The 27,677-nt window shown below is 37.3% G+C and overlaps 3 protein-coding genes, 1 non-coding gene and 1 pseudogene across 6 annotated transcripts; 3 read left to right on the forward strand and 2 right to left on the reverse strand.

The window, feature by feature from the left end:
* Positions 1 to 20: 20 nt before the first annotated feature.
* On the reverse strand, positions 21 to 11,133 carry LOC113107630 (UPF0577 protein KIAA1324-like). Its single transcript, XM_026270272.1, has 22 exons — positions 10,844 to 11,133; positions 8,530 to 8,650; positions 8,212 to 8,392; positions 7,795 to 7,942; positions 7,581 to 7,661; positions 7,159 to 7,264; positions 6,931 to 7,080; positions 6,216 to 6,304; positions 5,945 to 6,122; positions 5,627 to 5,755; positions 5,361 to 5,451; positions 5,108 to 5,213; positions 4,716 to 4,850; positions 4,343 to 4,606; positions 3,253 to 3,426; positions 2,982 to 3,132; positions 2,798 to 2,891; positions 2,535 to 2,636; positions 1,719 to 1,845; positions 1,404 to 1,582; positions 873 to 1,038; positions 21 to 718 (listed from the first exon to the last, which is right to left on the reverse strand). Exons 1-22 carry the CDS (start codon positions 10,949 to 10,951, stop codon positions 650 to 652), a joined length of 2,949 nt encoding a protein of 982 aa, XP_026126057.1. The 5' UTR covers positions 10,952 to 11,133; the 3' UTR covers positions 21 to 649.
* A 251-nt stretch (positions 11,134 to 11,384) lies between these two features.
* Positions 11,385 to 12,948, forward strand: LOC113107632 (uncharacterized protein C1orf194 homolog). The gene is made up of 5 exons (XM_026270273.1): positions 11,385 to 11,627; positions 11,744 to 11,860; positions 12,019 to 12,134; positions 12,538 to 12,650; positions 12,743 to 12,948. Exons 1-5 carry the CDS (start codon positions 11,550 to 11,552, stop codon positions 12,811 to 12,813), a joined length of 495 nt encoding a protein of 164 aa, XP_026126058.1. The 5' UTR covers positions 11,385 to 11,549; the 3' UTR covers positions 12,814 to 12,948.
* An 88-nt stretch (positions 12,949 to 13,036) lies between these two features.
* Positions 13,037 to 13,414, reverse strand: LOC113108026 (small Cajal body-specific RNA 2). The gene has a single exon (XR_003292744.1).
* A 503-nt stretch (positions 13,415 to 13,917) lies between these two features.
* On the forward strand, positions 13,918 to 16,542 carry LOC113106776 (protein FAM107B-like; annotated as a pseudogene).
* Positions 16,543 to 17,029: 487 nt separating this feature from the next.
* Positions 17,030 to 27,664, forward strand: LOC113107633 (innate immunity activator protein-like). Of its 3 annotated transcripts, none has more exons than XM_026270276.1 (10): positions 17,030 to 17,643; positions 21,999 to 22,112; positions 22,459 to 22,592; positions 23,789 to 23,911; positions 24,109 to 24,340; positions 24,455 to 24,508; positions 24,651 to 24,849; positions 25,527 to 25,679; positions 26,094 to 26,790; positions 26,881 to 27,664. In XM_026270276.1, exons 2-10 carry the CDS (start codon positions 22,058 to 22,060, stop codon positions 26,962 to 26,964), a joined length of 1,731 nt encoding a protein of 576 aa, XP_026126061.1. In that variant the 5' UTR covers positions 17,030 to 17,643; positions 21,999 to 22,057; the 3' UTR covers positions 26,965 to 27,664. The 3 variants fall into 3 exon arrangements, with proteins under 3 accessions (XP_026126061.1, XP_026126059.1, XP_026126060.1); XM_026270274.1 differs by having other exon boundaries at positions 17,032 to 17,643; positions 24,624 to 24,849; positions 26,881 to 27,638; XM_026270275.1 differs by having other exon boundaries at positions 17,033 to 17,643; positions 24,624 to 24,849; positions 25,530 to 25,679; positions 26,881 to 27,635.
* Positions 27,665 to 27,677: the final 13 nt, after the last annotated feature.

Consider the following 27,677-nt stretch of genomic DNA (forward strand, 5'->3'; position numbering starts at 1 on the left):
CTGTAGCTTTGTGTAATTATAGTTAATATCAAGATTTAATAAGAATAAACACATTAGCTTTATCAAGTAGGCTATATTAAGAAAATCTTACAAAATTCAAATAAGATAACAAAAAAGGTCTACAAAACATAAATGCTAGTATGCCAAAACATTTGAAAAAAAAAGAAAAGAAAAAGAAAATGGTCTACAACATAGTGTAACCACTTGTAAGGCAGGTTTAGCTCTCAACTCTCACTGACCCAAGTTAAGAGAAGAAAGAGAACATATTTGATATATCACACACGATGACGTCAAACAAATGCAATGTACATTTTTTAGAATTATCTTTATCTTTCACAAGCATACAGGTTTGGTATAAAATGTTATAAGCCTATACAGTGATATAGGTCTTAAAAAAACTAACATCATTTATAAAAAAAAAAAAAAAAAAAAAGCTTTTTAAATTCTTCTTTAGCCAGTTTTGAAATCACATCACATGTTTATGAGGTGACTTGAATAAGGCAGACATGTTAATCAATATTTTTTTTTCCTTTGCTCAGTGTCTCTTTTGGGAATAAAAGTATTGATTTTATATGGTCAGATCTAGCATCAAAGATGGCTTGTGACAGGCCGAACATTTCTTGCTGGCTCTCCCTGTGTCTCAGAAGTTCTAGGTCATCTCCATCTCCTGTGCAGCTGATGATTTTAGAGGAACAGAATCAAAGCCATCTGACGTCCTCTGTAAAATAACAGCAGTTTGTCAAGAAAATGTCTGTATCTGCCGGTTAATGCTAATATATCTGTAACATTAAAAACATGTATAGCATCCATCAAGAATATAGCTATAGAGTTTATAGTACGGCCAAAATTAAGTCTATCTTGTCTGTCCTTACCTCTCTGGAAAATGACTTGATCTTAGTGAAGAAAGATTTCTTGGAGAGGTAGATGAGGTCATCCTCTGCATCTTCTCCCTCCATGATGGCACAGCTATCTGCAGCTGGAAGTTCACACTCCTTATCTCCTGCAGTCATCATTAGCTTTGAGTACTTATACTGCAGCCTAAAGAAAGGGTATGAATACTTTTATTCATACAGCAGCCAACATTTATCCCCAATTTATCTACAGTTGGGCTTATAGTGATAAAAGAACACATTCACATCCATCTTTGTGGCAGTATGAAGTTGTAAGTTGTTCTTTTTGTCTTAATTTCACAAAGTCAGTGTTATACAGTACAGTTATCAACTATGAATTTACACTTAAATTCATTGAATTATGAGATTGAGCACTACACTTTAATTTCAAGTGGCGATGAATAGATCAAAATTTGTAATCTATGAATATATATGAATATATTTCTATGAAAGAAAGTAAAGTAAAGTATTTGGTCCCATTTTTAAGGATGACTTTCAGTAATGAACTCTCACTTGCGAGTCCTTTTCCAGAAGTAGCAGCTGATGGTAATGAGCAATATAGCAGCCACAGTTCCGATGGAGACACCAAACTTCAGCCAGAAGTCCAGCGTCACACAGGCACTGACCTTCTGAGGAGGCAGTGACACCCCACCTGTGCACCTCAGAGGTTGTTGCCACACATAGGTAGTCCTCTGAGAAACATAAACACATTTTAGCTACTTTAAGTCATCTAATAAATGGTCAAATAAAAACATTCAGAGCCAGAAAAAAGAGCCTTTCTCTTTTTCACAAACTGTGCGGTCTATCATTATGTGAATTGACATGTACCTGAATTCCTTGGATACAAGCGCTCACAATCTCCTTATAGTTCCTCTCAGAGCAGAGAGGACAGGCATACTGGGACCGCCACAGGAAATGGAAGGAGCAGCCATCACAGGTGCCCTCTGAACAGTTGCTATATTAAGTGCACACACATAAACAAAACTAGCAATAAACAGTAATATTCTTCCATTGTCTGAGTTGGAATGCATACATAAAACCAGGATTACAGTTTAGTCTCAAACCATACAATATTCACCACACACGCTTTCAAATCAGTGTCTTGATTGGCCTTGTTTTTGTCTTGTAACAGCCACAAAAGTAGAGCTGCACCATTTGGGAGAATAAAATCAAATTTTATATATAGCTTCAGAGGACGAATTAAGATTTTTTTGATTAAATCAAAGAGCTTTCTCACCCTGCATAGACAGCAAGGCAACTAGCATGTTCAAGGCCCAGAAATGTAGTAAGGACATTATTAAAATAGTCAACCTTAGTGGTTGAACCACTAATGCAAAATATGAACATGGTTTTACGCAGCTAGTCAGTGAACAACTGGTCTGTTAATGTTGCTCCATGTGAACACGTAGGTGATGGAGAGTTACAGATGATTAAAGAACCGGCTTTACTGACAAGATGCGCATTAAATATCGCATGTGATTTATCGTGCAGCCCTACTTAAGAGTTTGGAACGACAAGAGGCTGAACTATCCCTTTAATTAAATCACAGCCTTTGTGGTTTGATAATCACACTAAGCAGTTTTGGTGTTGTGTTGAATAATGGGGCAACCCTACCCAAAAGGAAAACCTATTTTCATGTTGTACCTTGGTAAGGAAACATGGTTCTTCAGTGCTACAGTGGGAGCACATCGGAGCCTAATGGAGGCTGATCTTCCATTATTACATGCTTGTGTCCTTTCTCTAGATCTGTTGACACCATAATGGGAAGAACATCATTGCAGATCAGTCTGAACTAAATCCACTGAGATTCTGAGTTGAGGTCAACAAAAATTGTTTGTGAATATGATTAGAATGAACTTAACATTAGAATAAACTAAACACAGATCACTGCAAGTAAGTACACTCACCTGTAATAGAATATGACATCAGGCAGCTCTGATTCATCAGGAAAGTTGCCATCCAATGACAAGATGTCATCAAATTTGAAGTCAGTTGTCACTCCTAGTATAAAAAGTTTGCATCTGATGAATCCACAGGACCAAGTGGGATAGGTTTGTTTGATAGAGATTTCAAAGCTGTGGTAGCACTCACCGATTAAAGTTTCTCCAATACTGAAGGGCTGAGAGGACACAACACTCTGACCCCTGACCTCAGAAGGTACTACGGTAGACTGACAGATGTAGCCTTTTACATCCCTCTTGCTTTCAGTTACATTTTCCACACAGGATGCAAGAGCTCTCTTCTAAATGAGAGAAAGACACACTTTAATGTTTCATGCTGAGCTTTTAATAACTCAGACATCACTGCATACTTTACACTTTAGTGATTCATAAAAACGGAATCTGGTCAAATTTTCTCTTACTTCTGTACCACACAGCGCCACATTGAAATGGTTGAAATACTGCAGCCCTTTACTGGTGAAGCGTGGGCTGCTCTGGAAGCCAGTGACATTTGCCAGCAGAGAGAAATCATAATTCAGCATTTCTCCTTTATAATGCAGTGCTAATGTACAGTCACTCATGCACGCAGAACGGCCCTGTGAACAGAGAGGACAAACATTTGCAACAGAAGTGAATAGATATATAAAATAGTTGGAATGTGCATGATTTGTGAAAATCAATATAAAGAAAGTCACTTACAATATGCATACACAATAATAAAATATACTAATGTAATCATTATTAAAAATAAGAATATTCTTTAATTTAATTGTAAATCATTTATATATATATATATATATATATATAATTTGTATATTCTAAGTTATGTTGTAATGTAATAATAATTTATTTTTATAAGTATTAATCATTTCACTTCACCAAGTATGCAGGACGGAATAAAATTTTCATTTTATGACAGAAATTCTTATATATGACCAGAACTTTTATACAAGCAGCAAAAATTATAGTGTATGGCTAATATGCATTGCAATTATATAATTATGCTAGGGATGTTTAACAATCATTAAAACACAAGGTCTAAAATATTTTGCAACCAATGTCTTATTTGTTTGACTATTTATGTATACAGTGCATTGCAAAATTATTATTTCTATTGCCAGAAGATAAAAACAAATATGATATGAATGATCATATATATTCTATAATCTATACCAATGCATTCAAGATGCATTTATTGCTGTTTATTTTATTTTTTTATTTAACCCAAAACTACACATTTACAAGGTTACATTGTAAACTGTGCACAATTTAATTAGCACAGAAGTTATACATACGTTCTCAAGATTGCAGAACACTTTTATTATTAGCTCAGAAGGTTTACTGAAACCCGTCGACTGACAACAGTCCCACCTACTGGCATAAACAGATACTGTTCAAAAGCTAGCTACATCAATGCCTGAGACCACAGCGTTTGTGTTATGGAAAAGAGCACATGGTCTAGAGACCAGTTTTGAAAGTTGTACTTCTTTTGTTTTAATAAATCATGCTTACTTCATTACTGTAAGTATTGGGTCCGCAAGGTATGCAGGCTTGCTTTCCGATTGGCTGCTCGGGCCTGATGATGGTATTTGAGGGACAGCTTTTACACACTCCTGTGCCGTTCAGCATGTAGTGTCCTGGAGGGCAGGGGACGCATGCAGACTCAGAGTCAACGGCAGCCAGAGCACACTGACGACATTCTGACGCCACACCCCCAATCACATTAGTGATGTGAACAGAGTAGATCTTAGCATAGTCAGAGCTGTATTCATTTTTCTGTAAGACAGACACACAGCCATAGATCATCAAAAGAGTTGAAATTCTCTGTATACTTAACAGTAAAAACGAAAAACAAAAAAAAAGAAAGTTTCTAATTTAATCTTACCATACTGAAGATCCCAGTGCGTTGAAAACCCCAGGTGAAGGTAACAGTGTTATTGCTTTTAATAATATAAGAGTAGGACTGCTTCCCTATAGTGCCAGACCAGCTCTCCACAATATTACTCCATTCCCTTTGCCCCTGCAAAGACAATTCAGACAATGAATACCCTGCAAATTAAGGAATTAAGAAATTATAATAATTTGGATATTGAAAAAATAAAATAAAACACTTAGGCACCAAACAAGATATAAATAGAACATAAATTATAATAATATTTCACAATGTTACTAATTGTATTGTTTTGTTCAAATAAATGTAGTCTTGGTGAACATAAGACACAAAGCTGTAATTGTAAATGTCATGTATACAATGCTGTAAAATACAGTCAAACTCACTGCCATGAAATAGAGTTTACAATCAGCTGTACACTTTGTTTCAAAAACAAATGTTATTCTGGAAAGCTGAACTCTCTCATTGTCTTCACTGAGGGAATGAGGCGGGCTGCAAAAAGGAAAAACAAAATGTATTGAGTAAATTATCAGCCCATGTTTATGTCTCTTGTATTAGCTTTAATGTTGTCTTCATAATGATATACTGAAACCATTAATAAAATTCTGCAGCTAATTGTTATCACATGTATGTGCTCACCTGTATCCAGGTACTGTGAGTGTCAGCATCATGTAGTCAGAGTCCTGATTGCTTGGTGTGGTGTAGATGTACTCGCCTGCAACCTCCCAGCCTGTTCCAACAAACCCCCAATAACTCACATACATCTATGACAGAATGACTCTCTCTACAAAAACATCAGCATATGCTTTAATCAATGTCTCAAATTTTTTTTAATTAAATTATAAGATCATATAAAATTTTCATCAAATTGTGTGGAGAGCTACTGAGGAGATATTTAGGCTTACCTGTGCTCCTCTCCATGCTTCTGTATTCTGAGCTGAAGACTGAACTCTTCATATTGCTGGGCATTTTGTTCCACCATTTATATTCAAAACCCACGACTGGTTCCGTTCCAGCAGGACACTCTGAGCATTCTGAACACATGTAACATGATTGTTTATAAAAGTGGGTTCTGTTATTGATGCGCTACAATATTGTACTAAACCATACATTTAGTGTTATATACACATGTAGTTTTGCCATCAAGAGATAGAACAGAGATGCATATGCTGTCATAGGTCAGTGAAATCGTTAATTTTTGGCTGTTGGCTGTCTCTCTCTACCTGTCCCATTTGAACAGAAGCCATGTGGGCAGGGTTCACAGGTGGAGGTGATGTTGGGAAAGAATCCTGGATTGCATGGAGGGCAGGCCATCATCTCCCCTGAAGCCGGAAGCTGCACTGCCCCCTCCACACTCTCACTACAGATCTTAGGCTCGATCCACTTATACATCAGTTGTGTCTAAATATATACACAAACAGTCAGTTGTCATCTGGAGATGTTACACAAATAAAATAAAATAAATCTCTAGATTTGTTGGATTTTTTGTGGTACCTGACCACTGGAGTCACATGGTGTGTGAGTATAGAAGTAATCAGTTGTTGTGCAAGGCGGTCGCTGTAGACAGGTTCCAGATCCAGTTCCTGGAGTAACACACACAGAGGAAAATGCCCGTGGCATTAGGAAAAACACACACTCATTTAGATTAAGTGATAAAACACAGTAGGCAAATCCCATAGAGTACATGAACTGGTGAGTGCAGGTCATTTCCATGAACATTTACATGCTTGATCACATCTATGCAGATATAACGTTTAAATACCTTTACAAGGCATTTGTTTGGTGACCACCAGTCATTTAAAATAACTATGCTTACATGCATTATGATTTTCTAGTATATGACTGATGTATTTGTTAGTTTAGCAACAAATAATTTAATGATTATATCAACAATTCAATATATTTTCATGTTTTTATAGAATTGTTTTAATCAGTATGATTAATGTAATGTTTATATATATTTTCTTCTTTCAATTGAAAGACTTCATCAGGACCATTTATGCACCTACATAAGGAGTATAAATATGTTGTAAGTACTCTAATATTCAACTTACACAAAACACCCTGTAAACATTCATGTACTTGTCTAAGTACACAGGTAAAAAATAACACAACTATAAGCAATAATGAATGTGAAATGATAACAATAGCAGCTGATGACTGACCTGAATTAACATGAACAGTGCTTTAAAAATGCTAAGACACATACCTGAATATTTGTCTGCCTCACAGGATTGGCACGCAGTGGCTCCCTTATTAGAGTACGAATTAGCAGGGCATGGCACACAGCGGGCAGCCCCTGGTTTATCACTAAAGGTACCAGGCTTACAGTGAAAACACTCAGATGTATACGAGACACCTGAAGAAAAGGTTGATTATTATTTAATTAGCCAGTCTTTTTTAAGGTAGTGCACAATGAATTGTGATGGATAAATACCTGAGATGGCAATGTTCTTCAGTAGAACCGGTTTGGCAGTGTTGGCAGCCAGAGAGAAACCTGTTGTTCTCCAGTACAAGACATTGTTACCACTACTCAGCTGCACCTGGTTAGATAGCAAGAAGAAAAGGTTTTAGGGCCTGAGGGTTCTTCGTATTCTCTCAAAACACACACACACACATGATGGGTTTCCATGATTTATGGGGACATTCTATCGGTGAAACAGATTTTATGCTGTACAAACTGTATTTTCTATTGCCCTACACCAACTCTTCACTTAAACCTTCCCTTTAGAAGAAACTTTAGATTTTCAACTTAATTTTGTATAATTTATAAGCTTGTTTCAACATGGGGACCAAAAAATGATTTGATGAGAAATTTTGTCCCAATACACACACACACACACAAACACATAGACTCACATAATGGTAATCCCAATCACTTTCTGATATCTTCATCCAGCGACGCTGAGAGTCTGTAGACTGACACTGGTCATTCTGAACCTGTTAACACATGCATATCATATCCCATATCAATGCAGTATCTCATTTGTGGTTGTTATTAAACCAATTTTATATTTTATTTTTTCTGTATATGTTTGGGAAAAATATATAAAAACATAGCAAGAGTACTTACATAAAACTCAAAAAACATGTGGTTGTCTGGATAGAAGTATTGGAAGGACACAGATCCAGGCTTCTTTAGACTCACAGCATATGAAAGAGTTGAAGTGCACTCATCTGTGTTAGACGCAATATAATCACCTTTTGGGATCCATGTTGAGCTGCACAGATGCAAGAGACACATGCAATGGGTCCCCATTAAAGCAAATTTTCATAAATGTCCATTCTTCAGTTTCATTTTTATTCCAAAAATTCAAGGTCCTGACTCGTCAAGCACTTTCGCATAAACATTCTGTGCATGCAATTACGGTTAAGTGAATGTTGAATGGCTCGGCCATCCACTTGATCTTGAATTTTAAGCACTAGCACCCGTTTGCATGTCCTGAAATGCTGTAGCTCTTATTTTTTCATACATGTATGAGTCACTCACTTTGAGCAATTTGTGTGAGTGTCTCCTAAGTTCATACTGATGCCATGGCTGACAAAGCCAGAGGGCAAAGTGTCCCACTCGTCGAAAGCAACACCCGTCCCAAGAGAATAGGTCCCTGCAACGCATTTCTGACACTCTTGAGTCCTCATGTCCAGAAATTCACCTTCATTACAACTAAACGCTGACAAAAGAAAAAAAACAACAACAAAGATTAAAGTATTAATGCCTTTCTAGCTTTAAAAACCCTTCACCTGGTAACATAGCATGCTATAGAGTGTTATCTAGTAGTGACGGTGTGTATGTGTTGTAGTTACTCACTGCAATGGGTGCCTTTGACTGGATCAGGAAGGCCAGTGCAGGTCTCAGGCTTGTTGGGTATTGCTACTCTCCATCGAGAGCCCAAAACATCACAGTCTGTGTACTCAAAATGATAATCGGACTGCAAAATAATGAAACATACAAAACCAACTGCATTGAAATTCATTTTGAAAACAAGACAAAAGGACCACTGCAAAATGGAGTTTTGTGCAGGGTAGTACATTTGCTGGCATAATTGGAGATATCAACCACATAAACCTTATTCAGTAATGATTCATTTAGTGTTTAAGAAAATTATATTGAACAGTTATCAAATGAATGTAGAAAAAAACAGATTTTTTGAGTGTTTAACGTGTAACTACTCCCCAAATAAATAAATACAAGGAAATTAAATGCTGATTTAAGTTGGAATTATTTTATATTTTGTCATTTATATTAGCATAAAGCTTCTGCTAAGAAAAAAGCTTTGATTGCAATACTATATTTCAGCAATATTAAAACTGCAGTGGTCCAAAGTGTGTCTCTGAGTGCTTTTAAGTAGTAATGTTCTCTATAGCTGATAGCTAAGATGCACAACTTGTCATTTTGTGCTTCACAGACATAATATAAAATTGTAGTTTCCAACATCTTGTTTATAATGTTCTTCTGGATTATATCTCCTTTTAAAATACTGTGTCAGATCAATATTTGCACAGTAGGCGGATCCACTGGAGATCAACTTCATGGAAGTCTCCGAATCCTTGTCTAAACAAACAGTCTTTAGCAGGTATTATTTACTCACCATTATGCAAAGCGAGAGAGTCTGAAAAAATAAAATCTTGAATATATATTAACATCTCCAAACATCCTGTTTATCAGTTTATCCTAATTTATCTAAGGACATAATAATCTGTAACAAGATACTTAAGTGCTTAAAGGTGTGGTTGAAATGAAACAATTATTTTGACTCAAATTAAATGGGTTTGTAAATGTCGACAGCTAACTCCCCCAAAGAACAGACAGCTGGCAAGAAACAAGAACCAAATTAAGCTGATAGAATGGCACCTGAGGTAACAGCAGACACCTCACTTTCACAGAGCAAATCAGAATGACCCATGTGGAATGAAACAAGATTAATAGTTAACAAGACCTCAATGTGATAAGTGAACGTGCTTCCTAAGTGCTTTGTGTTAGTGCAGCAAAATAAGCAAGGTTTAGTGAGAAAGAAAGAAAGAAAGAAAGAAAGAAAGAAAGAAAGAAAGAAAGATAGAAAGAAAGAAAGAAAGAAAGAAAGAAAGAAAAAGATAGAAAGTTGTTCTGAGCAACCAGTCCACATAATAATCCCCACATCCATATAAATGATGAACCCGAGAAACCAAGGCAACAGAAGAGACACTCATTTGTTTCTATGGTTCCTCTTAGGGGTCAGATTAACTGGTGAATGCACAGAAAACAAGTTTTGTTTTTTTGTTTTTTGTTTTCTCACAAGGTCAAAGGCAATTTTCACTTGGTCTATTTTCAATTATATTTGCAATAATAAAAATGTTATAAAATTATATTATTATTATAGTCCAGTATATCAGTTTAAGTACACCAACAATAATGCAGCCGTTTGTCGGCTGATCAAAACAGCAGATGCCCCATTCACACAGCTCTCTATGACCAACGGACAAGCTTATCTATAAATGATCAAGTAAGTGTGTCAACCATTTCCATGATCATGTTCATTCTTATTCAAACATAATTATTTTCTTGAGGGAAAAGAGCACAGAGGTAAAACATACATATCGCAGAAAGGAATCAAGTTTACTGAAAGCTAATGCTGATGATGCATGTGAGCTTTTTATTAACTAAGAAAACATCCAGTCCACATCCTTTATTTGCTTTATTAACTGATATGAGCTGTCAAGCTTCTTTTTTTTTATTTGTTCCTGGATTAAATTTCGTATGGTTTCTTCTTTGTAAAGGGGCAGCATCGCTGTGTATGATGATGTATACAATACGATTTTCTCAGCATGTAATTAATGGAGAGAAAGTGTTTTCTGTTACTGTTAATGGACCGTACATTATATATATTTTATAAAATGTACTGGCCTAGTCCTCCAGGATAATGTTGTGTATTTATAATGACCAGTATTCCATGAGCAGCAGCATTAGTTCAGAAATGTATTATTCAGTCTGTCAGCCAATCATTTCAGTGCATTATGTAGTTCTAGCAGCTGTCAGAAATAAACAGCATATAATAAATAGTTCAAACTACTTGAAATCACGTTATTTTAAAAGACTGTTGTATATCACGTTACAGTCTCAGAAAATCTGTAAAAGGAGCACCTACCTCTTTGCAGCTGGGTAATTCCGTTGCCCCCGTTAAAGGTAAGTGAAGCAGAAAAACAACAAAAACACTTTGCGTTCCAAGACTGAAAATCGCATGGCTTGAATACATTTCTGTTTCCAAAATATCCGTTCATTTAGGAAAGGCGTGTGACAGTAACAGACGTGCTGTAAATATTGCAGGGCTTTTATCCAGACACTGTTTGCACATACTACGCGTGTAACGCGCTCAGCTCTCCTATTGGTCAGTCTCTTTGGGCTTGAGATCCAACTGCAAACGTGTCCCTCTTGTATAGATACAAGACATTCATTTCCGTAAATAATAAAAAATTACATTAAATACCAATAACACGGTTGAATAACAAACATTATAGTAGGCTAATTATATGAGGTCTACATTTAGAGGTAACACATTTTAGTACGTAGCAGCCAATTCTTTTCACATATTTTTTTTTTTTTTTGGCTGTTCTAGAAAACAACAACACGGTTTACAGCCACCTAATCAACTGTTAATATAAAGGTTTACACTAAAATGCACTTGTCTGTAGGGTTAGTTACGTCTGGAGCTGTGTGGTGCTGCAGACCAATAGACTGACGCTCACTAAATTGGTCTCTAGGCAACAGTAGGAGAGACAACAAAAAAAGTTGCAAGATCTCAAACCATCGATCTGTTACATTCCATCAGACTCATTTGGAAATATTGTGAAAATATGCCACAAGAACGAGATCCTTTTCCATTCCCGCGATATGAGAACGATTATACATTTACAGGGAGTAAGGAAATACAGGTATTTCAAACATTATGATGGCACGTTTCTATTCACACATCTAACGTTAATTCGTACACTTTTTGATTGTAGCCTACATTTGTGTTTACATATTTCTTACTTTTAACATTGATCAGATATTGCCATACGACAAGCCAACCCACCTCGCACAAAATGACGAACCCTGGAGAAGACTCCATTACAGGATGACACGGGCCAGCTCTCGCCGAAATGTCTTTCATTATGACACTAAAGTGAGTTGATGTAACCTACCTCGAATGAAGATTTTAATTTGCTTACTATTAACTTACTTAAAAATTAACATAGGCAGCCTTAAGTCAATCTAAACATGTTCTGATTTTTAAAGCTTTGTGTTTTTGAAATGTACTGACTGCTAAAATGTTGTCACAAGGCACCAAAGGACAGTCTGGACATTCATCTAAAGTCCACATACGATCATCATCTAGGATTATTTCAAAACAAAAATCAAATCCTGACGCAGAAGGAAACTGTTGCGTTGGATAATGGGTAAGACCTCCAAATCATTTATACTGAATACATGAAATACATTTATTTGCAAAAACGCATAACTTTTATTTTTGTCTTAGCTGTATTTTTTTTTGTCATTATTTTTTCAAAATAAGCCTACTGCAGTTTGATTGATATTAATTGGAATGCTGATGGATTAAAAAAAACAGAATTTTTAAATATTAAAACGAAGTTATCCGTTTTTTGCAAATAAACTCTTAATATATTTTTATGCTAACATATAATAATATACAATGATTAAAACTTTACTTTTTTTTCTTTTATTGGAACTTCAGTACAATAAAATAAACCACCTAAACAGCAGTGTTTGTTTGGAGGCTCAGTAGGCCTAAGGCTAAAACTCTGAGCCAATTTGATTTTTTATTTTATTTTTTTAACATAGGACACTGAAAAACAAAGAATTAGAAGAATCGTTGTGTGAGACTGAAAACACACGAATGAAAGTGTGGGTCGACAGCCAGAAGGCTTCTATATACAGTATCAAAGGGTCCATAGGTAAGATTTAACACTCAGCCCAAGAGAAAGATATTCTTTTTAAAATGCGAATTTAACCACGGTGTTTTGTGTGTGTTCTTCTTTATTTACAGAGTCTCATCACACCGCCTCTACAAACCGAGGTTACTCTCGTAAGCACGATGGCGGCTTTTACTCGACATAACACAATGCACATGATATACAAGTTAAGATGGGTTACCCGTACACCCACCAGTCGGTTGTTAAACAATGGGTATCAGCAATACCACGGCCTTGAGGGGGTGGGGGCCGGGGGTAATAAAATAACCGTAAAAATGCCGGTGTGGTCTCTTCTTTAAATTAATACAATAAGTTACATTTGTGATGCTCACTAACTTCAGGGACTCGCACACTGTTAGAAGTAATGGTGAGATCAGAATCGCAGTTATACTCAGTGAACAAGCAGAGCATACTGGACCGAGATCCAGCACCCTGCCTGTTCTAGTATATCTGATAGAGTCATCACTTCTTACCACAGTTTCAACTGTGAATGCCCCGAGTTTAGTGAAAAGCCTCACGATCATCGCTACATCAAGCTCCCGAGTCGGTTATTATCATCTCTGTATCCGAGCGGGGCAACACGGACCAGATCAAATAAGATCACGGTGTAGATTTTTAAAATGACCTAATTCTCACTCACTCACTCACTCACTCACTCACTCACTCACTCACTCACTCACAAAACACAGATATTCAAAAACACAAACAGCCAGTATCATACTCACTCCACACACACACGCGCGAACACACATTTACTCAATGACCTCACATCCTGGTTGACGTCAATAAGTAGCACTCATGGGAAGCGTTTAAACAACCCTTAAAAAAAATCACACTGCCCTCTTGTGACTGCTTACGGTAAGACTTTATAAATACGCTTGGGAACATGGGCAATATGTATATAGTGTTCAATTAATTATATTATAAAATTATAATTCTTATAAATGAGTGATTGTTAGTTGATGTAACTTAAATGTAGAGGAATAAACCAAGCGTAATACTACATAATTTGGACAAGATTTAATATTGAACAATAATCCCATTGGTTCAGAAAACAAATAGCCTACCTCTTAACATGCATTTGCTTATTTAACTAGCATAGACGGATGTCTCTCTGTCTTTTCATTTGTCTTGCTGGGGAAAATATAAAGAGATCAAGAGTTATTTTTTCCAAGGAAGGGATACAGTTAAAATCAACACGGTAATTAGTTAATCTGACATCCTACGTGCCTCGTATAGGTTCAGGTTAATCTGCAATGGCGTAATGAGCTTAAACGTAATGTCTGCAACAAGCATCACTGAACATAAACAGAGCAAACGCTGACCGAAGGCTACAGCCTCGACACTGGTCGCACAATGCTGGACCTGAACCCAACAAAAAAACAATCAACTGTATGCGTGGAGGTGAGTGGTCCTAAAAATAAATAAATAAATAATTAAATAAATATGTAGTTCGATTGTCTTCGATGAGTCGTACGTGAGTGGTTTCTGGTGTTTGAAGTCACCATATTTTAGTAAATGAGTTTAGTGTGTGTGTGTGTGTGTGTGTGTGTGTGTGGGTTGGCTTATTTATTTTTTTTAATGGGGAAAAAGTATGATCCGGGCAATTAAACGTCTTTATTATCCAGTTACACTTCCATCGTTCACTTTAAGAGAAACAACAGTTTTCCGTTTTGCTGCTAGTTTAATCATTTATGACGCTTATTTGCATTGACTACAAGCCTAAGTCTGTCTTTCGGATATAAAATGTTTCTGGAGTTATTCATTGTGTTGGTTTAACAATGCACAGTCTTCACAGTAAATTGTGTTCCCATTTAATGGTGTCACTACCAGCAAGTAGTTTTCATGACCCTATCACAAACCTTTATACAATATGATCATAACTTGCATGAGTCATTTACTTAAGTAAATAGTCTATCATGTTGGTTTAGGAGTGTGGAGATGGGACAGGGGTGTGGCTGACACACAAATGGCCCTTGAGCGTGGCACTGTTGGACCAGAATAAGCTGGTTTAACCCGGTCTTGGTTATAAACTCCATTCTCTGGGCAGGATGCCCAGAAGATTAACGTTCTCATTTAGAGGTGGACTCGTCAAGGTTCCTAAAACGTTCCTGTAGACCAAACAGTCGAGTATAGCGCTAACATTGCCAAAATCATAGGTTCACATGGAATGCATGTCCTGAGCGTATTATGCAAGTGGATTTGGATTAAACCATTTAGCTACAAAAAAAAGTGTCTTAAACACAGCTTAAGTAAACTGTTATTGTCTTGATCCACATTATAGTTTATATAATAAGGGAGCTGGTGTTAGAAGTTATTTTGCAAGTCTATGTATATTTAAGTTTGTACTTTTTTTTTTTATTTATTTTTTTATAATGCTTTCTAAGAAATCCAATTTTGAACCTCTGTCCTGTTGTCTGTAATCATCATTTTGGAGCCGGTGTTTCAGAGGTCAGGAGGTCAAAAATAACTTAATAGAGCCTCAGTGTTGAGCTATAAATGGCCCTCTTTGCTTCATTCATTCTGTTGGTAAATGAAGCCAACATGCATTAGGAGGCAGAGCATGTCATCTCAGTCCACTGAGCTGATTTGATTCTGCGCTTTCATCAGCAGGTGCACATGCTGGCGCATTACACCATTTTAATTGCATGCTAGAAGTAACTCATTCATTTGGGTAAATTTATTTACTTCTACTTTAGTGTACCAGTATTTTAATTTAACTTATATATATTTTTTTCTCTCTCTCTCTCTCTAGAGGCCAGGATTCAGACATCACCAAAAAGGTACAGGCACTGACTATGCTCAGAGTTTAATTTGCGTTGTATTATAAACCTGTCTACATAATTTTAGACCTCTTACAATTTGCCTCCCAAACAAATGTCAAGTCATAAGTGGAAATTTGGTGTTCATGTCTAGAATGTTTGCTATCTTTTTCAGAGAATTATGAGTGTCATTCCCCTGTGTCCCAGCAAAGCACAGACAGTGGAGATGAGTTCACTCAGCTCAGGAAACTAAATGGCTCACCCGGCGAGTGTCCCAGTCGCCAGAATCTCCATAAGGAGCTTCTGCTCAGCCACAAGAGGTAAAGAGTAACATCAGACATGTTAACTTTGCAAATGAAGTAAACCAACATAACCCACAAAGAATAAAAGCCTGCACTTATCCATGCAAACTGTGACCCTATGCCTTTTCATTTTATATATTTTTTTTTTCTAAGAGGCCTGTTGTTGGAAGAGAAACCCGAACTGCAGCGTGTGTTACAGCAGAGGAGGCTTGACCTGCACCGAGAGGAGGAACTTGCCCTCCGACCTCCTTCTGACCTGGAACAAGAGCTCCGTAAGAGACAGCAGAAACTGCAAGAGGTACTGGCCAATCTCTGTCTGCTTGATGTTCCTCATTACTGAAATGGAGGTCAAGAGGTTTGCCAGATACAAGACCATCCTTTCTTTTTTTTTCTTTTTTTATATATATGTATGTATGTGTGTGTGTGTGTGTGTATATATGAAGTGGATTATTGTGGCTATGCATTTTGTTGCGTGGAATTGCGCATATCACATTTTAGTGTCTTGTAAAGTTGACTTATTTCTCCACAGTATGAGATGGAGGAACAGAGGCGCATAGAGGATGAGAAGAATGTTCCAGAATTTGTCCGAGTGAAAGAAAATCTGCGTCGCATACAGCTGACAGAATAAAACAACTGAAAGGACATGGAGAAGAGATCCGCCTTGTAATTTTTACTGATTTCATATAAAAGGGACTGTTATGAAATGAAGTTGCAGACAGCTATAATGTAGTCTAGTAATTAAGCCCTCTGTTTAAATGTACTGTATTGTTGTGTAAACTTGAGTCAAATTAAAGCCATTAATGTCTTGTATAACATTTACGGGCCTTTTTTTCCCCTCCACCATTAATAGCCTAATACTTTTTAATACTATGACTTTAATAACCTGTTTGACATACAACTTTTGTCATACTTAAAATGAAACTTTCATATTGAAATAATCTTTCTAGCAATCAAATGACAACCTCCAGTCACATCTCATCCGTAATATAACATGGTCTTTTCGTTTTAATAATAATGAAAAAAAAACTTCTCCTACAGTTTAAAGACGATTCGGTGTCTCGCTGCCTTTGCATTTACAGGTGCCACTTTTGCACCTCGCCAGTGCGGAGAGAATTCTCTACGGACTCTTCCTTTCACATGGAAATGTCCCGGTTTAATTAGCTGATCTTTAAATTCAGAGAGGCACGAGGATAGAAAGTCTGACCATCTGCCGTAGTCCGCCTTAATCAGGAAGGTACAAGAGGCAAATGAGAATCAAATCGACAAAAAAAAAAAAAAACGTTTGTAGGAATAAACTTGAGTCATGTTGTGCTCTCAAAATGTATATCTTTATAAGCTGTCGAGAGTTACTACAAATACTCTTTCAGCAAATTATTTTGATCATTATCGGTCATGTCGCCATGCAGGAAAACAATCGAGTTGTGGCCGGGTGCCATTTCAGACACCATTCATACAGTCCAGAGGACTATTTGCCAGCTGTCCTCTTGTTTTACTCTTGTCTCGATTTTGTCTCCATAGACTGTGGTTTTCTCCCGCTGGCTCTTTTAGACACGCCTATGGCAGATGAAGCGTGTGCTGCTTCATTCGCGATAGGGTGCAGTTTCAGTGGTATCGACCGGTTTTGTACCTCTAAACTTAAAAAGCACAGTTGTAAAAAAATCCTCAATAACATGTAAAATATGCATTTACCAATGTTAATATGTATGTTATTTTAAATAAAAATTGGAGAATATTTCAGATACAGGGTGAGCCCCCCAACCCGCGCACATATACAGTTGGTATAGTCCAGTGGCTTTTGGCTGGCTTGAGCAGACTCCACATCCAGCTGCACTGTGGAGTCACCGGCACGCGCGCATCTGCGGGAATGGATTGAACGGAGGGTGTGTATTGGGCTGGATACTGCAAAGAAAGGTATGGTAAACATTTATATTAAGAAATTACATTTGTATTATCATTTTTTGTGGCATAAATTGATTTCATACGTAAAATTATATTTTATTAAAGCTTTGCACAAAGACTCCATTCAATCATTCATTCGAAGGCATGCGCCAGATCTTTGATAAGCTCTGTATTCTTGTTCTTAAGTATGTTTTGAGTGCATTTATGTTTTTGGGACTTAAACCTACATTTACAACAGACTATGGACTAGTGCTGTTTATAAGGTCATCCAACCCTTTCAAAGCATGCAAATTATTATAGACTGTCACTAGTAAAATGAAATCTGGATTGCATGATATTTATGGGGCCTGAGTTGGTTTAGATGCTGGTGGCATAACTGCATTATGATTGATTTAAATGTAATACCTACTACAATAATTATCTTCACAAGCTCCATGCATTTAAAAGACATGTTTCTTAGTGCTTGTGAGTGTTGTTTACCATTGAGCCAGATCCACTGGTATTGGTATAGCCATTCTAGACATTAGGTCTGTTAAAATTTAACTAAAAGGAACATTTTACCTGCAGTTCAAGCCATTATTATTTGTATAAAGGCATACAGGGTTGATCCGTTCTCCAGAAATACATGGTATATCTTAATTAAATTTATACTGGAATACAGATTGAAGTGGATGTCCATTCATAAAGGAGAATGAGTCTGTGTTTACACTGGCTGAGAAACATTCTTTAATCTACTAGGCAAAGGTGCTTTCATCTTTGAGAGGGTTTTGTCATGCATTCTGATTAATCGCTTCACTTTCATTGAGTGGCACAATGAAAGGAGAGAAGTGGAATTACAAAGACGGTCTTTCAAGTCTTGACACTCAACTCACTCTTTCTCCCTCTTCTCGCTCTCTGCCGTGTTTTGCATGGCTTCATTAACAATCGACTGGTTTTTGGCTTTGCACCAGCTGTGGAAATAAGTCACACTAAATTCTGTCACTCCCATAACATCTGCATCTACACGATTCAGCATCTCTATAATAACAGGCTCTGCATACAATCTGGGTCGTGTTCAAGTCTCCCGTCATACTTTCCAAGCTCTGGCCCTCTCTGGGAATTCCAGACCTGGCCGCAGTGGTAATGAAATTGGCCGAGTAGGCATTCCAATAGATCACAGCCCCACAGACTCATGGGAAAGGGTGTTTGGGAATCTGGCAGAGGTGACATGAGAATTGAAAATAGGCTTATTCGCTGATGTCTCATCTTTACGCTCGACTGCAAGAGAGGATGGGTGGATCTGTTGTGTTATTCTTCTGCTGCTGAGATTGCTGTCAAGAAGACTACGTCCTGTCTGCTCTTCTGGGCTTAATGTGCTTTGTAATCTAGACAGACCTATGGTGTTTTCAGGGTGGAGGGCATTGCGAGTGCAGTGTGTGGGTTTGAAGGAGTAGGTCAACCAAAAATCAAAATCTGTCATGATTTACTCATCAACAGTCAAGGAAAGTTACTTAATGGCCATTGGGAAATTTTAGGCATGTAGTGACATCTACTTGATTTGTGGATCTCAAAAACTGCTTGCCGAGCTCATATTTAAATCACATTTCAAATCAAGAATAAAATCAAACTTGAATTGTTCCCACAAATTTGTGTGTAAATAAATGTTTTCATGAATAATTGATGATTCACTAGAAAGTATCCTGAAATTGTGGCAATGTGTCACTTAGCTCTTTATTTAGAAGGCTATATTGTGCATTGCAGTTTTTTCCATTTATAGTAATACAAGTAAACTGTCCTGGTGCATATATAGTCTTCATTTACAAAGAATGGAAAGTGAAGATTTCAAGCTTCAAAAATGATGCAAAAGCACCATAAATTGATCATAAACTTTGACCCATGTGCTTTACATACATGGCATCTTACATTATTATTAGATAAAATACTTATTGCAGTGGAAACGCAAGTGTTTGTCTTTACTCTTTACAAGTTCCATGCATTACAAAAACATGTTAATCTTCTTTTTTGTGAGAAACAAGACCAATTCAAGACACTTATTTGAATAACTGCTTTGAAATGGCAAGGAAAAGAGCAGCCAGCACAGTTTTCAATATTTCTTTGCATTTGTTCCATGGCAGAAAGTCATACAGGTTTTCAAAGATGTGAGGGAGAGTCAATGTTGGCAGAATTATAATTTAACTAAAGTGCTTGCAACTAAAACTGGGAGTTGCTTTTTGTTTAATAAAGCACAGTTTGTCACAGTGACCTAATTCCTGCGGCAGTATCATCAGCCTTTCTTTTGCCCTCTGTAAGTCTTGTTGTATCAGCAGATACTGTCCTCTTAGCAAACTGGCCACTCGGGCTTGTTGACACAGAGCTTCGCTTGTGTTTTTTCAGTCGTTGGAGTGGCTGATGGAGCAGGCTGCTGCTTTCTATTGTGCTGAGCTGCATCCATCCGCATGAGTTACAGAACTGAACAAGGATGGAGCCTTTAGAAGCTTCACAATCACATCCTGTCAAATCCCCCCCCCCCTCAGAACTCAGGAAGAGAGATGATAAGGATCCACGCCGACTCATTAGTTTGGATGTTGTCCCTAGTGATGTGGGTGGGCAACTAGATTTTACCCCAAAATAGCATTTATATAAATACAGCGTCTGTCCTAGATTTTTGCGGGCTTGACATCAGCGCTCATTAGATATAACAAGGAGCCATGGGCCCTATTTCTAAAACACACATATGATTAGATTTGATCCTAAATTCCATGGATTTCATCCAATATGTCAAAGCTGTTCCATAACCTCCATACAAATGTTTTGTTCCATATATACCAGTAATTCAAATAGACCAACACTGCTTATGAAAATGTAAAGATTAAAAAAAGACAATCACAACATGTATAAATATGATTATACACATTAGTCATTTTAAATGTGTTGTGGGTTTTACATGATTTAATTTAATTCATTAAATAGATTACTGATATCCTAAAATGAAATAAATAAATAAATAAAGGTCTATGTGTACATGTAAGAAGGATATATTTAGGAAATGTCTTTTGTGCAATTTGTATTAATGTTTTATAAATCAGTCATAGGAATATAAAAAAAAAACTGTTGTACGTTCACATTTAGGATCATTCCATATCTTTATAAATGAGTCCTAGGTTTGATAATGGTTGATGTAACTTGCCTTTTCTTTCTCAGGAAATTAAACTTTAAAAAAAGTAGTGTAGCAAATGTCATAAATTGAACTAATATCTTCCTCAAATCTTGTTACTGGATATGAAAGCATATTTGTAATCCTGGAACTCAAGAAGATGATGACAATTCAGTCATAATTTACTCATCCTCATGTTGTTCCAAACTTTAGGCCACTTTCCTCTGTGGAATACAAACATTTGAGAAAAAAATGTCTCATTATTACTTGTTTTCCATATAATGAAAGTCAGTAGAGTCCAGTGTTGTTTTGAACCCCAATGACTTTCGTTTCAGTTCTGCCATAATATATTCACTCTCATTTCTGGGTAAACTTTACCATTAAACAGATCAATACAACATTTCCTGCTTGATTGATTTCTTTTACATCTGTATGAGGACCCGATTTGTCATTCAAACTCTGCCCAATGCATTAACATGTTCCTTTACACTAACCGAACAAGACTTTATGAAAATGTCACAGCAGTATCTCCTCATCTTGTTTTCTCGCAAAATCTGAGACGTCACAGTCAGAGATCTTTAAACGTTATTTCTAACAGTCCTTTCGAAAAACATTGCCTGTAAGTTTTCTTCATGGAAATAAGAGAATCCCTGACATGGTTATCTAAGCTATCAGCATGTCCCGCCTGAGGCTGAATCAGCATGGACACATTGTTCCACTTCAAAGCTGCGGCGAGTGGGCACTGAAAGAAAGAGAGGGGGTCTTGGAGAGAACAGGTGCAGTCTTTGGGAGGAGGAGAGTCCCTTCTGCCATCTGTTGACTTCTAGTTTTCCCCCAAACACACTTCATCACAATTCACACACGCCTGTTTGCTCATAGTGATCCAGGTTGCTATGGTGCTGTATGGGAAGTATAAGACCCCCACATGTGTGCGGTCAACTCTGGGCGCGCGGCTATTGTGTTTTGAGACAATCATTTTGAAGGGGGGTTGCTTATGTGTGTGTGTGTGCCCAGACTGAAATAGGGGTGGATGAGGCAAAAGGCCGGTTGCTTTGTCAGATGTGGAGGAGACCCTGAGGTGCTCAGGAGGTTCGGTTTTTCATAATCGCATGGCCACAAGCCACTATTTGGAAGACAAATTTACTTAGGGGTTTCTGGACTGGATAGCAGTAGTAAATAGAGAGCTCTTGAAATCAAACAACGCATTTCAGTCTTTTCTCTTCCCCATCAACAGGTCACAGCTGCAGACTGAACTCGGATATTGTTGAAAACTGCAGAGTAACAAAAATAAACATGGATTGTAAGGAGGAGATCAGTGACTCTGACAGCGGGATCATTTTGAACTCTGGTGAGTGCTTTTTTCCCAGTTGTTTTAATGATAAATTATATTTAGGAGGTAGGAGAATGCATATCAGTAACAAAATGTGGTGCTGTAGTCCCCCAAAAAACTCATTTTTATCAATAAACCAGTTAATAAACATTAGTTAAAATTTTATAGCTTTATTTTGTCAAAATGTATTATTTTGCGTGTGTTAATAATAGATCATATTAACAACACAGGAATTGGAGGGAAGTCTTATACTCAGAATCTAGTTTCTTACATGAGTGCTAGAGTTCATTGTGTCAGGGCAGGCCAACTGCTAGCCCCCTGTATGTGTGTGCTCTTGTCTAATAAAAATCTGTTGATTATCCAGGCCCAGACAGTCCCACGTCTCCGGTGAAGGACCTGAGCACTCACACACGTGCCATGAGGCTGAAGCAGCAAGCCCTTGAGGACAGACTGGAGCTTTGTGTCCTGGAGCTAAAGAAACTCTGCATTAGAGAGGCTGTGAGTGTCCAACAAATGTGCCATCAGTATTGCCATCTCTGCTTCATAAACATCATGTATCATAATTATATATATATATATGTATATTTTTTAAGCATGGGGCTTATATTTACATGTAAATCAAACCATCACAAATAGCTTGAGGGTCTGTGGAAAATTCTTGAATTGTGACCAAAAATCGTCTTGGAAAAACTGGCAGCCAATATGATATTTACCATTCATTTTCTCCATAGAAATTTCATAAACGTCTTCCATTTTTTAAAGATTTTCAGTCTTTAAGATTTTTAAGCCATGAACCAAAAAAAGATAGCTTAAAGACAAGATAAAACGCTTTATTTCCATTTGAAAAGACTATATGAACCAGGGTCTCCCAGTACTTTGAGACCATAAAAGGGTTTTCTTGGTTTAGAGCAGTTTAAGTCTGGCCTAATTAACTAATGAAGCATAATGACATCTATTTAGGCTAAACAATTACACTACCATTTAAAAGTTTGGGGTTGGTAGAATTTTTTTTTTATGACAATAAAACTGTAATATTATGAAATATTATTTCAATTTAAAATAACTTTTTCTATTTGAATATATTTTATGTATTCCTGTCATGCAAAACTGAATTTTGAGCAGTCATTACTCCAGTCGTCAGTGTCACATGGTCCTTCGGAAATTTCTAATATGCTGATTTGCTGCTCAAGAAAGAATTTTTATGTTTATCAATATTGAAAATGTTTTTTTTCTTGCTTAAACCATGATAAAATCTTACTAATCCCAAACTTTTGAAAAGTTGTTTGTATTACATAAAAGGATAAGTTCCTTTGCAAACACATTTTGCCGTAGTTTCAAAAGAATAGGAAAGTTTAAGCAGGAAAGTCAGCTGGCCCATAACCGTAAATCTGATTGCTCTGATTTAGCTGGGCTTTTTCTTGTTCTCAGTACAGCCCTTCAATAGAGACATTAAAGCAATGTCCAAGAAACAGATGCTTCTTTGCATGTTAGCCCACATGCCTGTCATTCACTATTGGCCAAGCAGGGAGAAGATTTAAGGGTCCAATCATTACACCATAGAAACCTCTTTGTAGACATTTCAACAATATAAAGACGAGCATCTGCTCGCTCAAAGATTTCTTTGGTTGTTTTGTATTGACTAACAAACATAAGTTTTTTTTTCTTTGAGATTAAAATGCCCTTTGTTTTAACAGGAGCTGACTGGAAAGCTGCCCCCCGAATACCCTCTCCTGCCGGACGAGAAGCCTCCGCAAGTCCGGCGACGCATTGGAGCCACTTTCAAACTGGATGAGGGTTTCATTTCACAAGATGGCGAGGTATTGGCCACAGTTTCTACACAGAGATTACTTTAATAGCTTTAATGCAACTGACTGTTATTTGAGCCTACCTGGCTAGTTTTAAATGTTATTCATGATGGTGAAACGGTTCCACTTATATGGAAAAAGATTTTTTACGAGGTGAGTTTAATCCACATTTTCAGCATGCGGTTACCCCCTTAAATGTTTGTCTCCAGGAGTCTGAGCTGCACGCGCTCGAGGCTGATCTCGCCCTGCAGCGGCAGATTTATGAGGCAGCCCGAAAGCTCTCCCTCGAGGAGCACATCAGCAAACCGGTGAAGAAAAGCCGACTGCAGCAGTGTAAACGTGAAGAGAAGAAGCTGAAAGAGCTGCAGGATGCGATACTGAAACACCGCATCAACCACGGCTGTGTCTCTCCACAGACCTGCTATTCTTCCAGACAGAGAGGTCAGCCAGTCGATGCTCATATAAACTAAACTTTCCGCATTTTACCAGTGATTGACTGTATTACTAAAAATATTTGATGATTTGAATGAACAAATATTTGTTGGTCCATTCCAGATCTTTGTATGTCTGATGACAGCTCGCTGTCTGATGCTGTTGCCTTAGATGATGGTAAGCAAGCAACCCTATATTTCCTCAAACTTTCACACTCCACTGTATGTGGAAATTTGATGTCTAGAACTCTCTAGGAGTTTGCTAATGTGGAAAAATTGTCTTTTATCTACAGACTCAGACTCTGCTCCCTTTTCTCCAGCCGTTCTGGGGTCTTCCATGGACAGCGGTTTCCAGTGTCTGACTCTCTTGCCCAAAAACGGCCCAAAGCAATCGAGCTCCAGTTCCAGTCTGGACTATGATGCCTCACCCATCCAGAACTCTCCATGGAAGGAGTCCAGCCTGGACCAGCCCTACCAGAAACAAAAACCTTCTCACTCTGTCTGCAGCAGCCGCTCAAGGTACGCTGGGATAGTCTAGCTTCTAGAGTCCCATGGTAGATATTAAATCGCAATATAAACATACCTTATAGATAAGAGCTGTTTTAAAGGTACTCGATAAGAGCATTTGGTTAACATACACCTTACAGTTCAAATGTTTGGGGTTGGTAGGACTTTTTGTGACACTTTACTTAAAGCCTTTATGTATAATGCATTAAAAAGGGTTAAGTGTATAATGCATTATAATTACTGACAATGTGCGTTGTAATACATTATATCTTTTCATAAATAATTATAAACAAATTTAAATGCACTATTAACTATGGTAACAATAATTAATGAGATTATAAACTGCATTACAAGGCATAATTAATGCATTAAAACTACTTTTATTATGCATTATACATAAATGCTTTAATTAAAGTGTTACCTTTTTTGTATATTTGGAGGAAGTGTCTTGTGCTCATCAAGGATGCATTTATTTAACTTACAGTAAAAACGTGAAATGTTATAACAATTTAAAAGGTCTGTTTTCTATTTTAAATATTTACAATGCGACGTATTCCTGTGATGGCAAAGCTGAATTTCAAGGAGCCATTACTCCAGTCTTAAGTGATCCATCAGAAATCATTCTAGTATGCCGATTGGGTGCAGAAACATTATTATCAATATTTAATACAGTTGTTCTTCTCTGTTAGCAGCAGTCCAACAGGCTCACCAACAGACACGAGAATGGCTGAACTTCCTCCAGCACCCCAGTTTGTGTTTAAGAGTGTGCGAAACAATCAGCCAAACAGCGCCCCCTCCACCCCAGAGCTGCCACTGCGCCGACAGTTCTCACAGTCCTTCAGGTAATTCATGTACTTTAGGATTGCCTGAATACATGGCTCAAATTGATATATAGACTGTTTTTAAAACTTGTGAAAGTGAAATATATTTTGAGAAATACATACCAAAAAATATTAGTGAAGCAGATGCATTTAAATATTTTTGTTACACTTTAAGGTGACCCTTTTACAGTGTAATCATACATTTAAGTACTGAGTAATATTAATTAACTAAATGTACTTACTATATGGGTTGGGTTAGGATTTGGTTTACTTGCATGTAATTATGCATAATTTATTATAATAGTAAGTACATGTAACGTGTACCAAGGACTCCTTAAAAAATAAAATGTTACCAATATTTTAAATTTGATGTGTATTAACTAGCAACATTTGTATTTGTACTTTACTAATCTGTTATCATCTCCACTCAAATAGGCTTCCCAGAAGCAAACCAGAGTTGACCAAGGCCAGTTCAGACCTGGGACGGGGCCGGACCAAGTTGCCACAACGACGAGTGACCGATTTCACATTAGCCTACTCAGTTCAACGTTTATATCAGTGCAGCTCTGAAGACAGCAGCTCCGAGCTTTCCATTTCCTCATACAGCAGTTCCTCCAGCCGAGAGATGACCACCGAGGCACCTAAACCCTGTCCGCCTCCATATGGCTACCATCGCACCACTCCAAATAAAGGACCAAGCCAGATCCACACCCACAGTACACTCAAAAACAACAACAAAAACCCACCTCACCTTGTGCCCGGCCCCAATCGAGTGAAGATTATCAATGGGACTCAACTTCAGGCAGACATGACAAGGCTGCAACTCAGACAGAATACACAATCTGATCCTGTACATACTAATAAACCTCAACAAGTCGAGGTTACCTCACCCAAACAAATGCTCAAGCCTCCCCCGCCATACACAAAGGTGGTCCGCACGACATCACTAAGAGAATATCCCAACCACCCCAGCAGTGTGCTTCCTCGAGATTTGGTATCAGGGGATCTAAAAACCTGGCACCAGAAAAACAATATAGGCATATCCAAACCCCGCTCACTTGAACGGCAGGGATCGATTCGAATCAAGCGTCCAGAGCCGCCGCCCTACCACCAGATTCCCTCTCAAAAACAGGTAAAGATGTGGACAATGTGTATATTTTTTAGTACCAGTTTCGTAAATGAAATCCATTCTTGTTAAATGATGAACATACCTGTTTCTCAGAAGGTGATTCTGCAAAGGGCTTCGGATGGAACGCCGCTGCAGTGGTACGAAGAAGAAGACTCTGAGATCGTGAGTCAGGTGTAACCAGGTAGAAGAAACCCTGGAGGAGATGACACAAAGAATAAGTGAACTCTCATTGTACATGTGTTTATTTTTATTTATTGAGCCAATGGACTCACCGATGTAATCTGATTATGTTCATTCTCACGAGACTTTTTGACCAAGTTGGAGCTGAGCCAGTGTATTCCTCGATTCCGTATATGCCTACATTTGTGATTAAATATCAAGTCTAAGACTTCCTTGTAAGGCATCATGCCAGATGTTTATGATGAATGTATAATACAATTGTAATTTTATTGATGTCAGGAAAGTGGGGCCCACCTTTTGCAAATGAATGCCCTCATGGAAATGACATAATTTAGTATATATTTGTGTCTGGTACACGATTCTTCATAATTAATGTATTACAGAATGTCTTCGTTTCCCCATGAGTTTAATTTAACACATTATGAATTAATATATTATTTGTCCATATTTTTTATTTGTGAATTAATATTGCCCTTTTCCTAACAATTTTTTTTAGTGAAGTGTTGCTCTGCTACTGTAATACGCATTGTCAGAATAATCCATCTGTGAGTTTTAATGATACAAAATGCAGATGTTTTACTTCCTGTTTGTACACTAACTAATTATGAAATATATTTTATATTATTTATAACACACTTTAATAAACAATATTACAGATCCTCACTATTGCCTTGTGCATTTTTTCATGATTTCAGATATTTCACATTGAC

The sequence above is a fragment of the Carassius auratus genome, chromosome 8, assembly GCF_003368295.1.
Source record: "Carassius auratus strain Wakin chromosome 8, ASM336829v1, whole genome shotgun sequence".
NCBI lineage: Eukaryota > Metazoa > Chordata > Actinopteri > Cypriniformes > Cyprinidae > Carassius > Carassius auratus.

What these genes read in the sequence shown, in the direction of transcription:
- LOC113107630 (XM_026270272.1), bottom strand. Translation starts at nt 10,951, where the DNA reads ATGTATTCAAGCCATGCGATTTTCAGTCTTGGAACGCAAAGTGTTTTT. An exon ending in GAAGAACATTGCCATCTCAG is followed by an intron (nt 7,081 to 7,158) that starts GTATTTATCCAT and finishes CCTTTTCTTCAG; the next exon opens with GTGTCTCGTATACATCTGAG. An exon ending in GATGTCATATTCTATTACAG is followed by an intron (nt 2,637 to 2,797) that starts GTGAGTGTACTT and finishes TGGTGTCAACAG; the next exon opens with ATCTAGAGAAAGGACACAAG.
- LOC113107632 (XM_026270273.1), top strand. Translation starts at nt 11,550, where the DNA reads ATGCCACAAGAACGAGATCCTTTTCCATTCCCGCGATATGAGAACGAT. An exon ending in ACTGTTGCGTTGGATAATGG is followed by an intron (nt 12,135 to 12,537) that starts GTAAGACCTCCA and finishes TTTTTAACATAG; the next exon opens with GACACTGAAAAACAAAGAAT. An exon ending in CAGTATCAAAGGGTCCATAG is followed by an intron (nt 12,651 to 12,742) that starts GTAAGATTTAAC and finishes CTTTATTTACAG; the next exon opens with AGTCTCATCACACCGCCTCT.
- LOC113107633 (XM_026270274.1), top strand. Translation starts at nt 22,058, where the DNA reads ATGGATTGTAAGGAGGAGATCAGTGACTCTGACAGCGGGATCATTTTG. An exon ending in CTATTCTTCCAGACAGAGAG is followed by an intron (nt 24,341 to 24,454) that starts GTCAGCCAGTCG and finishes GGTCCATTCCAG; the next exon opens with ATCTTTGTATGTCTGATGAC. An exon ending in GTCTGCAGCAGCCGCTCAAG is followed by an intron (nt 24,850 to 25,526) that starts GTACGCTGGGAT and finishes CTTCTCTGTTAG; the next exon opens with CAGCAGTCCAACAGGCTCAC.